Source organism: Podarcis pityusensis (genome assembly GCF_964106645.2).
Source record: "Podarcis pityusensis genome assembly, chromosome: 13".
Classification (NCBI taxonomy): domain Eukaryota; kingdom Metazoa; phylum Chordata; class Lepidosauria; order Squamata; family Lacertidae; genus Podarcis; species Podarcis pityusensis.
In genome coordinates, this window is record NC_138038.1 from 10,868,461 (window position 1) to 10,885,620 (window position 17,160).

A 17,160-nucleotide genomic window follows, 5' to 3' on the forward strand; every position below is an offset into this window, starting at 1 on the left:
ATACAAAAAAAATTTAACATCTTTTTGGGGCTGTTCCAAACCTGTTATTCCAAGAAGAAAAGCCTCTGGTTTCTTGATAAATGTATATTTCAGCATTTTTTTTCATTTCATTATAAATCTTTTCCCATAAGTCTTTCACCTTGGTGCAGGTCCACCACATATGAAAAAAGGTACCTTCTTTTTCTTTACGTTTCCAGCAGAGATTATCACTATTATGATAAATCTTTGCTAATTTTACAGGGATTAAGTACCATCTATGCATCATTTTCATAATATTTTCCTTTAGCATCGTACATGCAGCAAACTTAACCCCTTTCTTCCAAAACCTTTCCCAATCTTCCAACATTATATTATGTCCAACGTCTCTTGCCCAGTCACAAACATGACTTCCTCTTAGCATGTTTCTTCCTTTTGTCCTGAGTTTGAGTCTCTTCAAGGTCCACAACACCTTTGGTAAAGGCTGTTCTCCCATTGGAGCTCTCGCAGGCCAATGATTTCCAGCTGTCGGTATTTATACTATACTTTTTAAAGATTTGCCTCTGACAGTGGAGGTAGAGCATATCTATCATGGCTGGTAGCCATTGATATGAAACGCTCTCACACAGAGGCAGAGGATTACCTCCTCCCCTCAGTCAAATTACCAATGGTGTGAATTTTCCTGCAGTAGAAAACTTCCCACTGCCCTAGATAGGTGGTTCATTGTAGCATGTTTGTATATGATGAAAGGATACAATTCAGAAATAGCTACAAAAATAAAAATGTTCACCTGTGGTCATATGACTGACAATGATGCCTTCAGTTATCATGCGACAAATGTATGCATTTTAACTTATTATTTGTTGGATTTTTATTCTGCCTTTCCTTCAAGAAGCAATGAAACAATTTTAAAAATCATTGGTACCATTTAATATATTTTAAACAGTTCTTTTAAATTCATTATAATCAATTCTGTTTCCCCTATCCCACCCCCAGTACACCCCTACCTGTTGCCAGGCTTCTGTTAGAGATGTTCCTAAATCTGAGAGTGCCCTTCCTAGAGGGGGATATGCTTCTTGACTGGCTTGCTAATGTAATCTGGACTGTTTTTAGCTGTAGGAATCTCTTCTTCATTAAATCTGCTATCTGCTTATAGCATCCTGTGAATTGCAAAGAGAGTGCACTTGTTCTTCCAAGCAATATGTACCGTATTTTTCGCTCTATAGGACGCACCCGACCATAGGACACACCTTGTTTTGGAGGGGGAGAACAAGAAAAAAATTTCTCCCTCTCTCTGCTCAGCGCCCCTTCAGCGAAGCGGCAGGAGAAACGGAGCCCCTTCCATTTCTCCTCCCGCTTGGCTGAAGGGGCGCTGCGCAGCTCTCCCTCTCTGCTGAAGCCGGGAGAGTCTTGCTCTCCTGGCTTCAGCAAAAGCAACGCGAAGCCTCCGGAGTGCAGCGGGACCTCCCGCTGCGCTCCGGAGGCTTCAGGCGGCTATCCCTGAAGCCTGGGGAGCGAGAGGGGTCCGACCCCTCTCACTCTCCAGGCTTCAGCGAAAGCAACACGAAGCCTCCAGAGCGCGGAGGGAGCACTCCCTCTGCGCTTCAGAGGCTTCGCGTTGCTATCACTGAAGCCAAGGAGCCTGCATTCACTCCATAGGACGCACACACATTTCCTCTTAATTTTTGGAGGGGAAAAAGTGCGTCCTATAGAGTGAAAAATACGGTAGTTTGGTGGTGCCTCGCAAGACGAAATTAATTCGTTCCGCGAGTTTTTTCGTCTTGCGGTTTTTTTCATCTTGCGAAGCACGGTGTCGGAAAAGTTTTGGAAAAGCTTCAAAAATCACCAAAGTCTTCAAAAACCTCAAAAAAGGCTACCACACAGCGTGCTATGAGTTGCTCCTCGAAGTCAAGTCGCAACTGTATTAACGGTTTTAAGAAAAAGGAAACAAACTTGCAAGACGTTTCCGTCTTGCGAAGCAAGCCCATAGGGAAAATCATCTTGCGAAGCAACTCAAAAAACCAAAAACCCTTTCGTCTAGCGAGTTTTCCGTCTTGCGAGGCATTCGTCTTGCGAGGTACTACTGTATATGCAGGTATTTTAAGAATTGGGACTATGCCTGCTCCAAAACAGTGTGAGCCCTTTTCGCCTAATCCTTTTTCCTTTCACCCTCCAATTGTTTACAGCTGAATTTGTGATAAACCTCGCAGAGAGAAATACAACCTTTGATGCATTCAAGGCAGCCTTGGTGAAGAATGGTGCCGAATTTACAGTGAGTGCCAAAATCTTTTGAAGGCAGCAGGTGCAGAGGGTGGTGTTGGTGGTTGAGCTGGTGGGGAGGGAAAGAATTGCAGGAGCAATAAATTCTGTTTCTGCTTCTTTTTTTAAACCCAAATCCTGTATTTCAGGATTCCCTCATTAGCAACCTGCTGCGTCTTATACAGACGATGCGACCGCCTGCAAAACCTTCCACTAGCAAAGGTAAGTGAAGCCTCACGGGCACACAGGCAGAATGGGGATGGAAGGGACCTAGCAGCTGCAAGTTGTGGTTAGAAAACAACCATTGCACAGTTCTGGAATAGGTGTACAAATAAACAAAAATATGGGTTAAAAACAGATACCACTGTGGGTTGGTACAAGCCAGATTCTGGGTCGGCACACTTGAAGTCTCTCTTACAGTTTCATAGTGTGAGCCTTTATATATACGATATATTATATCTTTATTGTCATTGTCCCATGCAGAACAATGAAATTGAAAAACTACATAAAGCATTCAAAACCCCCTAAAAACTCTGAAACCCCATTTTAAAATACACTATACTATAGAGACCCCTTATGCTGCATTTAGAACCAGAATTGCACTTGCGTAGAAACTGTTTCTCAGGCGGCTAGTCCTGGCCTTTATAACCCTATACCTTCTTCCAGAAGGCAGAAGCTGAAAGAGATCATTTCCGGGGTGCGTACTATCCTGCGCTGTCTCTGCCGCTTTCTTATGGCACCTGACAGCATAGATTTGATCTAAGGTGGGAAGAGTGCACCACTTTAGTAAGCGGTCTTGGGATTTCTGCCAAAATTCCACACCGTAAGTTACAGGGTTTCAGTGCCCACCTTGCCATCCTCAGTGCTTGGCCTGTCAGAAGGGATCCCATCACCTGCCTGTCACCAAGAGAAAGAGCTCCTCAAAATACAAATCTGCCATGGCCCTTCACCTTTCCAGAGTGCAAGTAACGCAGCAGTGTTCATAGCATTTAGATGAAAATCTAATAGAGAAAGTAATAAAAGAAAGGAGGTACATATACAGGTTAAAAGTGAAATGAAATGAAATTTCAAGTCGTGTGTGTTTTCTTTTGTTTATTATCGCTGTAGAGGCTGTAAAACCGAAAACTGAAAAAGAAAAGTACAAGGAGTTGTTTCCAGCCCTCTGTCGACCAGACAATCCCATTGTCAGGGTAGGTGGGTTTTTGTTCATTACTAGCTGCAGACGGGAAGAGCAGAGTCCAGAGGAATCTGGGGCAAGAGAGCACATTAGGAACAGGGTGAGTGGGTGGGACTTGCACACAAGAGTGTGGGTTGCAGGCATGAAGGCTGGAGGGAGGAGATTTGTGAGATTAGGGAGGAGAGCCAGGCACCCCAAGTGCGGGAATGGAGTGGGGGTTGTGAATAATAGCAAAATAACAGCATTCCCAAGAAATAATAATTATTATTATTTATACCCCGCCCATCTGGCTGGGTTTCCCCAGCCACTCTGGGCGGCTTCCAACAAAATATTAAAATACAATAGTCCGTCAAACATTAAAAGCTTCCCTAAACAGGGCTGCCTTCAGATGTCTTCTAAAAGTCTGGTAGTTGTTGTTCTCTTTGACATCTGGTGGGAGGGCGTTCCACAGGGCGGGTGCCACTACCGAGAAGGCCCTCTGCCTGGTTCCCTGTAACTTGGCTTCTCGCAGCGAGGGAACCACCAGAGGTTCCTCGGCACTGGACCTCAGTGTCCGGGCAGAACGATGGAGGTGGATACGCTCCTTTCTGTTTTCTCTTGCTTCCCTGATCAGCAGCAGAATCCTAACCATGCCTACTTAAAAGCAAGTGCTACTGAGTTCAACAGTGGGGTCCAAGTGTGGTGAGATTTGACTTTGGTGCCAAGAAGAACTCAGTTCTAGTTCAGCTGTCGCCACATGGATCTGAAAGAGATGTTGAATTAGTGTATCAGCGGTCTATTCAGGGGGGTTCTCTCCTTTCCTTCACAGACAATGTTGGATGAAGATGATGTGAAGGTCGCTGCCGATGCCCTCAAGGAACTGGAAGCTTTGATGCCAACTGCAGGCAGGCAGGAGAAGCACCGAAGCAGTGAGGACCAGTAGGTTCCTGGGGCTTCATCTCCTCAAGAAGGAAACTTTTTCAGTGTGTCGTTGTTGTTTTGGAAAAATCATAGGTGATCTAGCTCAGAGGTGGGCAGAAGGCAGGTTGGGATCTACTGGTAGGTTTAAGAATGGCACACAGTAGATTGCTAAGAGTTTCTGATTCCCAGTTGTCTAACAATAAGGTAAAGGGACCCCTGACCATTAGGTCCAATCGTGACCGACTCTGGGGTTGCGGCGCTCATCTCGCTTTATTGGCCGAGGGAGCTGGCGTACAGCTTCCGGGTCATGTGGCCAGCATGACTAAGCCGCTTCTGGCGAACCAGAGCAGCGCACGGAAACGCCGTTTACCTTCCTGCCGGAGTGGTACCTATTTATCTACTTGCACTTTGACGTGCTTTCGAACCGCTAGGTTGGCAGGAGCAGGGACGGAGCAACGGGAGCTCACCCCGTCGCGGGGATTCAAACCACCAACCTTCTGATCGGCAAGTCCTAGGCTCTGTGGTGTAACCCACAGCGCCACCCACTTCCCCTGTCTAACAGTAGCCTTGTCTAAAAGGTTCCTCTCCTCTAAATGAGCCAGGTAAAAACGAATGTCACAGCGTGACAAAGGGTGTGTGCGGATGACAAGGTGAAAGGACTTGCAAGGTTCTGTTATTGATCGCAAATTTATTGATGGCACGTGTACCTCTTATTTTCTTAATTCTTAGCGCCCCTCCCAAAATAGCTACTGTTTTGCACCTGCCTCTTATTGGTGGACCTCAAGATTTTACTTAAAAAATAAAGTAGATCCTGAAAGCCTGAAGTCTGCCCACCCCTGATCTAATTCAACACTCTTATCTCAGGTAGGATATTCCATCACGAATCCACAAATATCACCATCGTAGTGGACAGTATTGGAGTACAGACCGCAGCTTGGAGAAGCTGCTGAATTTTGCCATTTTGTTTCTGTAAAAAAGGAAGAAAAGGCACCTGCCAGTATTTTAACTATTATCAGCCAAATTAGGTTGCCTAACCAGACTCTGCTGCTGTCACTAATTCTGCCATGCCCTGTAGTCTTCCACGTGACTGACCAAGGAAAAGGCTGCAGAGGTGTTTTAAAAACAGCTCTCCTTGGTCTCCCAAGGAATCCCGTTGCGGGGATTCGAACCGCCAACCTTCCGATCGGCAAGCCCTGGGCTCAGTGGTTTAGACCACAGCACCACCCGCGTCCAAGGTACCACTGTATTAAAGTAGTGTCTGAATCAAGAGTGCACCTGAGTACTCATACTTTCTGTTGTTTGCAGCAAGAGAAGGCGGAGGAGCCGCAGCCGCAGCAGGGGCCGGGACCAGAAGCGGAAGCGGAAGTCGCCCTCTCGTTCCCGGACGAGGGAGCGGAATAAGGGAAAGTCCAGGTACCGTTCCAGGAGCAGAAGCCCCAGCTGGGACCGGAAGGAGCGGGAGAAGCCTGCAGAGAAGAGCAACGAGCGATGGCGGGATAAGCACGTGGACCGGCCCCCACCAGAGGAGCCATCCATCGGGGATATCTACAACGGCAAAGTCACCAGCATCATGCAGTTTGGCTGCTTTGTCCAGCTTGAAGGACTCAGGTATTTGATACAAGGTGGGCTTCACCTTTTGCATCCCTGGCTGCCACTGATCTGTGCAGTTCCAGAAAGTGAGAAACTGACAGAACACTTTTTTTTAACTGCAAAGCCATGTCTATGGCATTTTAAAGGGTAAAGGGGACCCCTGACCATTAAGTCCAGTCGTGACCGACTCTGGAGTTGCGGTGCTCATCTTGCTTTATTGGCTGAGGGAGCCAGCGTACAGCTTCCGGGTCATGTGGCCAGCATGACAAAGCCGTTTCTGGCGAACCAGAGCAGCACACGGAAACGCCGTTTACCTTCCCACTGGAGCGGTACCTATTTATCTACTTGCACTTTGATGTGCTTTTGAACTGCTAGGTTGGCAGGAGCAGGGACCGAGCAACGGGAGCTCACCCCATCGCGGGGATTTTATGGCATCTTAGGCACGTACAAAGTAAGTTACGTTGAAGTCCAGGGGTTTTTGTTTTGGGTAAGCTTGCTTGGGATTATATACACCTCCTAGTCCAACAATTAAGTGTGTTATTACCATATCCGTCTTGATACCTTTACGGTGGGTGGAACTTACAGTGTATAACTTCGAAAAGCTCCTGCGTGAGATGTAGCAGATACCCACTGGCTCTTTCTGTGTCTGATTCCCCTTTTTAGGAAGCGCTGGGAAGGACTTGTCCACATCTCAGAGCTGCGCCGCGAGGGGCGTGTTGCTAACGTGGCCGACGTGGTGAGCAAAGGGCAGAGGGTCAAAGTCAAAGTTCTGTCCTTCACTGGCTCTAAAACTAGCCTCAGCATGAAGGTAAGAGAGGGTCCATTCCATAAAAGCCCACCTCGTGTCTGCTTCTGTTTCTTTTCCCTTCCCTTTCTGTCCTTCCCTTCTGTCTTGCTCCTTGTTTCCTGGGACATTAGCATCTCTTTCCTCTGTCTGCTTCATCTTGCCTTGCTGCTCCTCCAGTGCTCATTTCTCAGTCCCTGGCCATCCTCATTCCACTCCTCCTTACTTTGGCCATATAATAAAACAATTCCATCTCTGATTTGGGCCAAGGGGTGGGTCTCTTTTAGGACAATGTATTGTGGTGTGAAAACACTTGCTCCCTAGGAGGTGAGCGGTTGCTATCAGGGAATAGTGCCAAGGCACTGTTTCTACCCTGGACTTCAACTATTCACCCTTGCTCTGCAGTTGTTTTGGCCTTGGGATATCTCACCTGCCCTTTCCTCTAATTGGCACCAGCAGTTTTAAGGAAGAGAGTAAAAGTGGGGAATCCTGCATGGACCACACTAATCTCAAGAGCCATCTGCTACTGACCTCGGAGGTAGTGACAGATGCAAATGGGCCATTGTTTACCAGCCAGTGCTTCTTGCTTACTGGGAAACCCCAAGACAGGAACTGTTGTTGTTGATATCAACCATGCCGCTACATGTCTCACCTGGGCGACACGCTAAGCTTGCACACTAATTGCGAAATGGAACTATTGGAGATGTGGAGTAGAAATTGGTACCATGTTTCATATGTGGTGGCTGTGTAAAAAAATTAAGATCTTCTGGGATGACATATACGGTGAACTTAGGAAAATGTTCAGGGTCTTATTTAATAAAAAAAAAACAGGGGCCTTTCTACTCGGAATTACAGAACCAGACATTCCTATAAAGGTAAAAGAAGGGTTTTTTTATACGCCATTTTATTTGTTAGTCTTAAAAGTGACTAACTGGAAAAGTGATAAAAGTCATTCCAGATCAGAATGGTTACAAAACTAGCTGAGTATGCAGAGCTGGCCCAACTACAGTGGTACCTCGGGTTACGTACTTAATTCTTTCCGGAGGTCCGTACTTAACCTGAAACTGTTCTTAACCTGAAGCACCACTTTAGCTAATGGGGCCTCCCGCTGCCAACGCGCCGCCGGAGCACGATTTCTGTTCTCATCCTGAAGCAAAGTTCTTAACCTGAAGCACTATTTCTGGGTTAGTGGAATCTGTAACCTGAAGCGTCTGTAACCTGAAGCGTATGTAACCCGAGGTACCACTGTATCTGAAAAAATGAAAGACAAGTCAAAACAAATATTTATTGCAGGATGGGAAGTTTTCAAAACATATCTTAAAAATAACTGTTGCATTATGAATTCGGTCGCTGCGTTTGAATAACTTTTGCAGCTGTACTAAATAAGAAATAAAGACACAGAAGAGTAATATTTTATTGTAAAATGAACATACAGATTTACGCAATAAGTTTGTAAATTTTGAAAGAAGTATGGAGAAGACGGGAAGTTGGATGTACTTTGAGAAGGCTTACTGACAAAACATAAAAAAATACTTTTTTGTTTATTTTGTATTTGAGGTGGCGGGTGATGTAAATGTATGGTTGTTGTGTGTGTGTGTTTGTTGTTGTCTGTGTACAATAAAGCATAAATTTAAAAAATTGCAAAATGGAACTAAGGTACCGTATTTTTCGCCCTATAGGACGCACCGGCCCATAGGACGCACCTAATTTTTTGAGGGGGGAAATAAAGGAGAAAAAAATTATTCCCCCCCCCGATGCGGGGCTGGGGCAGGGGAAGCCCGAGCTTCCCCTGACCCCAGCCCCCAGAACAGGCAGCTCTCCGCAAGCCGTGGGAGCCCAGCGACGGGCTCCCACGGCTTGCGGAGAGCTGCGCGAAGCTAAGCCTGGGCGCGCTGCGCCTCCCCGCTGTCCCCCGAACTTGTGGGGCTAGTGGCAGGGAGAAGCGGGCTTCTCCCCGCCGCCAGCCTTCAAACCAGGTCGGTGGACAGCGGGATGGCATGCGGCATTCGCCCCATAGGATGCACACACATTTCCCCTTCATTTTTGGAGGGGGGAAAGTGCGTCCTATAGGGCGGAAAATACGGTAATCTTTTTTAATTTTTGCATTGCTACATTGATGGGAGTGCCAACCTGTGATTTATGTGTGCTTTAGGATGTAGATCAAGACACAGGGGAGGATTTGAACCCAAACAGACGTCGGAACCTCGTCGGGGAGTCTGAGGAGGCAGCCATGAGGAACCCAGACCGGCCAACCCACCTGTCCTTGGTCAGCGCTCCGGAGGTAGAGGACGATACGTTGGAACGAAAGCGCCTCACCCGCATTTCTGACCCTGAGAAATGGGAAATCAAGCAGGTAACGATTTCTGGCTTGGGACTAAATTACCAATGGCAACCAAGCGGGAGACAAGTCCTGAGTCCTTTGCCCGAGCATGAAGAGGGTGTTGGCCGTCGTTTAAAGGAACTTGCATTTGAAACAAGACAGACCTCTTAACTTTTTGGCTGAAGGTTTTGTCCTTGTTCTTCCCCACCCCCTTCAGATGATTGCTGCCAACGTGCTTTCCAAGGAGGAGTTCCCTGACTTCGACGAGGAAACGGGGATCCTGCCAAAGGTTGATGATGAGGAAGGTAAGGAAAGTTGCGCTCTGTGATGGTCTAGACTTGATTCACCTCTGTGCTTGTTCCTCATCTAGCAATTCATTTTGCTCACGTCCCACTCTGAACTGGAGAATGGTGGATTTGAGGTACAGTGGTGCCTTGGTTCTCAAACTTAATCTGTTCTGGCAGTCAGTTCAACTCCCGAAATGGTTCAAAAACCAAGGTGCGGCTTCCATTTGGCTGCAGGAGCTTCCTGCACTCAATTGGAAATCGCGGAAGCAGCGTCAGACGTTCAGCTTCCGAAAAATGATTGCAAACCTGAACACTTCCTAGTTTGCGGCTTTCGGGAGCCGATTTGTTCGGGGGTCAAGCCGTTTGAGTACCAAGGTACCACTGTACTTCCACTATCAAGACTAATTAACTGCTCCCCTGCCTTCCACACTGCCTAGAAACATGGCTAACATCCACACCCATCCAGATGTTGCTGGACTACAGCTCCCATCGTCTTGTGACTTTTGGCCCTGCTGACTGGGACTGATGGGAGTTAGTCTGCCAACATCTGGAGGGCCACAGTTTACCTGCCCCTGGCTGAGAACATGTGCAAGGTAGAACGCAAGGGAGAGTCTCTTTCCATTGTATTTCTGTGTTCTCCAGAGGCTAGGAGCGTCTCCACCTCCATCGTTCTGCCCGGACACTGAGGTCCAGCGCCGAGGGCCTTCTGGCGGTTCCCTCGCTGTGAGAAGCCAAGTTACAGGGAACCAGGCAGAGGGCCTTCTTGGTAGTGGCACCCGCCCTGTGGAACGCCCTCCCACCAGATGTCAAAGAGAACAACAACTACCAAACTTTTAGAAGACATCTGAAGGCAGCCCTGTTTAGGGAAGCTTTTAATGTTTAATAGGTTATTGTATTTTAGTGTTCTGTTGGAAGCCGCCCAGAGTGGCTGGGGAAACCCAGCCAGATGGGCGGGGTATAAGTAATAAATTATTATTATTATTATTATTAGGCAAAAGTTTTCCAATACAGGGACTAGTCTGCTCTCTTTGCAGGGGCTAGATTAGCCTAGAGGCTGCTAGATAATCATAAGATTGTAGAGCTGGAAGGGGTCACGAGGGTCATCTAGTCCAACCCCTCCTGCCCTGTTGGAATCTTTTGCCCAATATGGGGCTGTACCCACTGAGCTATCCCAGGTGCCATCCCAGGTTGGAGTTTGTTCATGAGAGCAGGGAACCTTGTTAAAATGTGCCTGGGACTGAGCTTGATTCCCTCTTCCAGACGAGGACCTGGAAATCGAACTGGTAGAGGAGGAGCCGCCGTTCCTGCGAGGACACACCAAGCAGAGCATGGACATGAGCCCCATCAAGATTGTGAAGGTGACCAGATCCAGACCCCGGGCCCTTCCATAATTGCCAGAAGTGGGGAGGGATGGCAAGGGTGTGCTGATATTTGATTTGGGGGTGTAATTTGTTGGGGTGGCTACCGAGATGAGAGAAGCTCAGCAAGGACTTCTTGGACAAACTTAGCTGCTGCGAGTAATTGAATACGTTTTCCTGTATTACTCCAGAACCCTGACGGCTCCCTGTCTCAAGCTGCCATGATGCAGAGTGCGCTAGCAAAAGAGAGGCGAGAGCTGAAGCAAGCCCAGAGGGAGGCAGAGATGGACTCCATCCCCATGGGACTCAACAAACACTGGGTGGATCCCCTCCCAGACGGTAACCGAATCTCCCTCCTGATGTTTTTTGGTTGTAAAATGTACTTCTGTTTAGACATCAATGTGGGAACCCGCTGTAACATGTAACGTGTACTGTAAATTGAGATGCATCAGGCAATTTAGGAGACGCAGAGATCCAGAAATTCTGGCTGCCTTGATAGCCAACTTCTTTCCCCCTCTAAGCAGCTGTGGAATGAATGGTTTTCGCTGTCCTGTTACCTGAGCCCGTGTGCTCACTGTCAGGATCACCGTTCGGCCAAGTTGATAAAACTCATTTTCCTCTGGCCGAGTCCTCCGACGATAATTAACGACCTGAGCCTTTGATGAGGCCTCAGGCACATTCCCGTTCAGCAGAGTTTCCAGCACAGGGAAGTGATGAGATTTATGGCTACATCGCTATGCTTTATTTCTTACTACTCAGACAGCAAAGAAATCTACATCCTCTCTCTGTGAAAGCAGAGAGCAACTGAAACAAAGGAACAAAGGAACAGGAAACCAGTAAACATCACATCCGTCTCCTGTCTTCCGTGAGACTTCCAACAGCCTGGAAGGTCTCTGGAATGTAAACAGAGTCTTGTGACTCCAAAAGCACTGCACAGTGGCAACACACAGAAACTAACACTCACACCCCTTTCTAGTCAGTCCTCTCTTACCACTTTCATGTTGCCATACGGACCAAAGTGTGATGTAAATTTTCCTCTCTCTTTCCAGTGGATGGGAGACAAATCGCTGCCAACATGCGAGGGATTGGCATGATGCCAAACGACATCCCAGAGTGGAAGAAACACGCTTTCGGAGGCAATAAAGCCTCTTATGGGAAGAAAACTCAGCTGTCGATCATTGAGCAGAGGGAAAGTCTCCCAATATACCGGCTGAAGGATCAGCTTATCCAGGTAAGACTGAGGAGAAGAAGAAGAAAAAAGCCAGCTGTCCGGAATTGAACCAAGGGTCATCAAATCCAGCATCTCAGCATGCCGATATCAGGTGGTTTGGCCTCCACAGGAGATGACCATGGTGTTCCAAAATCCTAAGGAGCTTTTATATTCCTGCCAATTCTTCTCCCGTTAAATTCTGCAAGCGGAAAAACACAGAAAACCTGTGATTGTTGGGAGCTGATGCAGCTTCATATATGAATGCCCTTACCTAGCAAATGTTTCCTTTTTAGTTCATTAAAGCTGCACACCCTGCCTGTGTTTCAAAAATTCAGGGTGGCTTACAACCCAGAGAATAAAACAGTAAAAACAAATTGGTTAATATCGTGCAGTCGAACAGACTGGAAGGCCAATACAGTCATACCTTGGATTCCGAACGCCTTGCAAGTCGGAACATTTTGGCTCCCGAATGCCGCAAACCCGGAAGTGAGTGTTCCAGGTTGCAAACGTTCTTTGGAACCTGAACATCCAACGGGGCTTCCAAGGCTTCCGATTGGCTGCAGGAGCTTCCTGCGGCCAATCAGAAGCCATGCTTTGGTTTCCAAATGTTTTGGAAATCGAACGGACTTCCAGAACGGATTCTGTTCGACTTCCAAGGTACGACTGTAGAAGCATAACATCAGCTTTATAAAGAGAGGGCTGTGAATGTGGTATATGTACTTTGCATGTAGGTTTGCTCTTCTGGATGTTCAGAACCTGAGCAGGGTGTGGCAGGGTGTATGAAACCAGAAGTTGCCCTATAAGGAACTTTGAGAACACCAGATAGAATTAATTGTATAGAGGAAGGATGCAAAGCAAATGGTTCCTGCTCAGCTAAAAGTCACCATCTGGTCACTGGAAGCTCCCCCGGTGTTAGTTTGTTTGAGCATCTTTTTCCATTTGAGCTCTTTCTTGGATAACACTTTAAGAACCATACACTTCCAACAGAAAGCTCTGACATTTAGATTCATCGGGTTCTGTAGTATTGGCAATAATTTCGAGGAAACATTTTTCCACCTGCCGTGCTATTGCATCCATGCAGATTTGTAGGCCCCTTTCTGTAGCGTCCGAACCTGCGGCTTGATTTTAAAAGAAAAACCGATTCGTGCAGACAAAGAGCAGCACGCTTCCCTATTGGACGTAATGTTCACGGAGGAGAACAGACAGAGTAGCAGGTGGAAGAGATTTGAGTACCTTTGAACAGTGAGGATACCTGAGCATTCAATGGCTTCTCTGTCCTAGGCTGTTCACGATAACCAGATTCTGATAGTCATCGGGGAGACGGGCTCTGGGAAAACGACGCAGATCACGCAGTACCTTGCTGAGGCTGGCTACACGTCCCGCGGGAAGATTGGCTGCACCCAGCCTCGGCGAGTGGCTGCCATGTCCGTGGCCAAGCGGGTATCGGAGGAGTTTGGCTGCTGCCTGGGACAGGAGGTAAGATGCACTGGTGCTTGGTGGATTGACCCTGCAATGTGCCAGAAGTGGCAGATCATACAATTCCATGGTGGCTTACTTTCCTCAAGCTGGCAGGAGTGGAAAGGCGGTGGGAGGTTGTGCTCAGGGCCAACACAATGGAATGGGCAAGAGACCAGTTGGGAATGCAGATCTGTTCCACAGGCCAGAGGTTCCCATCCACGCGGGAATGCGTCCATCCATCCATCCATCCATGAATCCATCCATTCCCATCCACGCGGGGCTGCCCTTGAAGCTGTCCCAGAAACTCCAGCGGGTGCAGAATGCTGCAGCGAGGCTCCTCACGGGGTCTCTGCCATGGGAGCATATTCACCCAGTGGTTTTCCAGCTGCACTGGCTGCCGGTGGAGTACAGGGTCAGATATAAGGTGCTGGTTTTGACCTTTAAAGCCTTTCATGGCCTAGGACCCTTGTACTTACAGGAACGTCCCTCCTGGTATGCCCCACGGAGAGCCTCAAGGTCCATAAATAGCAACACCCTAGTGGTCCCGGGCCCTAAAGAAGTTAGATTGGCTTCAACCAGAGCCAGAGCCTTTTCAATACTGGCTCCAGCCTGGTGGAACGCTCTGCCTCATGAGACCAGGGCCCTGCAGGATCTGATTTCTTTCCGCAGGGCCTGTAAAACAGAGTTGTTCCGCCTGGCCTTTGGCTTGGAGCCAATTTGATTCCCTCCCCCTCTTTCTTTTTTCCTTTCTCCTCCTGTGATGAGGCTGCATTTTAATATTTAATGTTTCAATATTTTAATGTTGTATTCATTCAACTTGTTTTTATTATTGCTTGTTAGCCGCCCTGAGCCCGGCCTTGGCTGGGGAGGGTAGGGTATAAATAAAAAATATTATTATTATTCTTGCTCTACACCTTTAAATTTGCAGTTGTTTCTTGCAGGCGGGCAGGCAAGACGTAATTGCCAGAGCAGAAATGGTTGCCCTTTCACCCCCTTCTGATCGTTTTGCCCCACTCTCCTTGGCAGGTTGGCTACACCATCCGGTTTGAGGACTGCACCAGTCCCGAGACGGTGATCAAGTACATGACGGACGGGATGTTGCTGCGAGAGTGCCTGATCGACCCGGATCTGACGCAGTATGCCATCATCATGTTGGATGAAGCCCACGAGCGCACCATACACACCGATGTGCTCTTTGGTCTCCTGAAAAAGGTGTCAGCTCTTTCAAATCCCTCTCCCCACCACCCCCAACAACCTCCTAAAAATAATGACTTAGAAAAGAACAATTGACGAAAACCTTTATTTTATTTTTATAATCTTTTTAATTTGATTGTCAAAAATAAAAACGTACAACGAAACACAATGCGAAATCCAAATATCGAGATTACTCTGAATCTCTTGACTTCTCCCCATCCCTTCCATGGGTCCTTTTAGTTCTATTTTCAATTATATATCAATACTTCTCCAATTTTTCATCTTCCTCAGTTATCTATACATTCTGTTACATTTCAATTGTATTTAAAATCCCGCTAATGTTTTGACCTGTTTACAGTGAATTTGTATATACATTATAAACATTTCCCATTCTTTTTAAAATTTCTTGTCTTCTTGATTCCCGAGCTTCCCAGTTGGTTTTGCCATTTCGGCATAGTCCGTCAACCTGATTTGCCATTCTTCTCTGGTTGTGGGGTTGTCCCTTCCTTCCACCTCTGGGCTACCAAAATCCGAGCGGCCGTTGTAGCATACATGGACAATTTCCTCTGGTCCTTTGGAGTCTCGGTACCTATAATTCCTAATAAAAAGGCTTCTGATTTTTTAACAAAAGTTATTTCAAACATTTTTTTCATTTATTTATGGTCTAGGACCCTCGTACCTACGGGAACGCCTCTCCCGGTATGCCCCACGGAGAGCCTCAAGGTCCATAAATAGCAACACCCTAGTGGTCCTGGGCCCTAAGGAAGATTAGCTTCAACCAGAGCCAGGGCCTTTTCAACACTGGCTCCTGCCTGGTGGAACACTCTGCCTCATGAACCAGGGCCCTGCAGGATCTGATTTCTTTCCGCAGGGCCTGTAAGACAGAGTTGTTCCGGCTGGCCTTTGGCTTGGAGCCAATTTGATTCCCTCCCTCTCTTTCTTTTTTCCTTTCCTTCTCCTCCTGCGATGAGGCTGCATTTTAATATTTAATGTTTCAATATTTTAATGTTGTATTTTAATTTTGTTTTTAAGTTGTAATCATTCAACTTGTTTTTATTATTGGTTGTTAGCCGCCCTGAGCCCGGCCTTGGCTGGGGAGGGTGGGGTATAAATAAAAATTATTATTATTATTATTATTATTATTATTATTTATATATCATTTCCCAACGATGGAAGGCTTTATTAACAAGGATATGGATTCTCCACTGTGTAACCCTGTGCTCAGAAAATAAGAAAGAAGCCTGCCTGTCCTGGGCCCCAGCTCTTGATTGGTCCTCGGATTAGTTTGGCTGCCAGCCAGGGCTGTTGCCCCCTCATGGCTTTTGTTGCTGTGTACAATTTTTCCTTCCCTGAACATGTTTTGCCAACTTCTCTCCTGCAGACGGTTCAGAAGAGGCAAGACATGAAGTTGATAGTGACGTCAGCCACCTTGGACGCGGTTAAGTTCTCCCAGTACTTCTACGAGGCTCCCATCTTTACCATCCCAGGCAGGACGTACCCGGTGGAGATTCTCTATACTAAGGAGCCAGAGACAGATTACCTGGATGCCAGCCTGATCACAGTCATGCAGATCCACTTGACGGAGCCACCAGGTAAGGCATGGAATGTTGGTGTTCACCTTGAAGGTTGCTTCATGTTGGAGGATGGAAGGCTTTCAGTCCCATGTAGTAATCATAGAGCACTCCTGCAGCTTCCAAGGTGGCCCTGTGGTCTAAACCACCGAGACTCTTGGGCTTGCCAATCAGAAGGTCGGCGGTTTGAATCCCCACAACAGGGTGAGCTCCCGTTGCTCTGTCCCAGCTCCTGCCAACCTAGCAGTTCAAAAGCACGCCAGTGCAAGGAGATAAATAGGTACCACTGTGGCGGAAAGGTAAATGGTGTTTCCGTACACTCTGGCTTCCAGTGTGATGTAGTGGTTAAGAGCGGTAGACTCGTAATCTGGTGATCCGGGTTCCCGTCTCCGCTCCTCCACATGCAGCTGCTGAGTGGCCTTGGGCTAGTCACACTTCTTTGAAGTCACTCAGCCCCACTCACCTCACAGAGTGTTTGTTGTCGGGGAGGAAGGGAAAGGAGAATGTTAGCCCTTTGAGACTCCTTCGGGTAGTGATAAAGCAGGATATCAAATCCAAACTCTTCTTCTGTCATGGTGTCCCATTGCACCAGAAGCAGTTTAGTGCTGCTGGCCACATGACCCAAAAAGCTATCTGTGGACAAGTGCCGGCTCCCTCGGCCTAAAATCGAGATGAGTGCCACAAACCCCATAGTTGCCTTTGACTGGACTTAACCATCCAGGGGTCTTTTGCGTTTCTTTTTACCTAGGGTGGCTGGCTTGGGCTAGATGATGTTTAAGTCCTCTCTTTTCTGTTCATCAGTTTTGTTTTTGGAGTTCTAAAAAAAACAACGAAGTTCACAGACACTTTAAGGTCTATCTCATCTGAAGAGACCTGCTATGAGAGTGGGGTAGTCTGCTGTAGATACTCTTCACTGGCCAACAAGAAGAAACCTTTGATGGTGTGTGGCGCTGTGGGTTAAACCACAGAGCCTAGGGCTTGCTGATCAGAAGGTCAGCGGTTCGAATTCCTGTGACGGGGTGAGCTCCCGTTGCTCGGTCCCTGCTCCTGCCAACCTAGCAGTTCGAAAGCACGTC

The 17,160-nt window shown here is 47.3% G+C and overlaps 1 protein-coding gene across 2 annotated transcripts in view; it reads left to right on the forward strand.

Moving 5' to 3' along the window:
• DHX8 (DEAH-box helicase 8) overlaps positions 1-17,160 on the forward strand; it is a 36,041-nt gene that overhangs the window by 3,820 nt on the left and 15,061 nt on the right. Inside the window, exons 2-15 of one of the 2 annotated variants that reach the window (XM_080976530.1) lie at positions 2,163-2,248; positions 2,385-2,457; positions 3,343-3,425; positions 4,221-4,330; positions 5,615-5,920; positions 6,566-6,710; positions 8,839-9,039; positions 9,224-9,311; positions 10,554-10,651; positions 10,843-10,990; positions 11,701-11,882; positions 13,143-13,337; positions 14,346-14,531; positions 15,895-16,105. In XM_080976530.1, coding sequence (XP_080832656.1) covers positions 2,163-2,248; positions 2,385-2,457; positions 3,343-3,425; positions 4,221-4,330; positions 5,615-5,920; positions 6,566-6,710; positions 8,839-9,039; positions 9,224-9,311; positions 10,554-10,651; positions 10,843-10,990; positions 11,701-11,882; positions 13,143-13,337; positions 14,346-14,531; positions 15,895-16,105 — 2,112 coding nt within the window. The remainder of the gene's footprint in view (positions 1-2,162; positions 2,249-2,384; positions 2,458-3,342; positions 3,426-4,220; positions 4,331-5,614; positions 5,921-6,565; positions 6,711-8,838; positions 9,040-9,223; positions 9,312-10,553; positions 10,652-10,842; positions 10,991-11,700; positions 11,883-13,142; positions 13,338-14,345; positions 14,532-15,894; positions 16,106-17,160) is intronic. The other variant, XM_080976531.1, reaches the window with a different exon arrangement.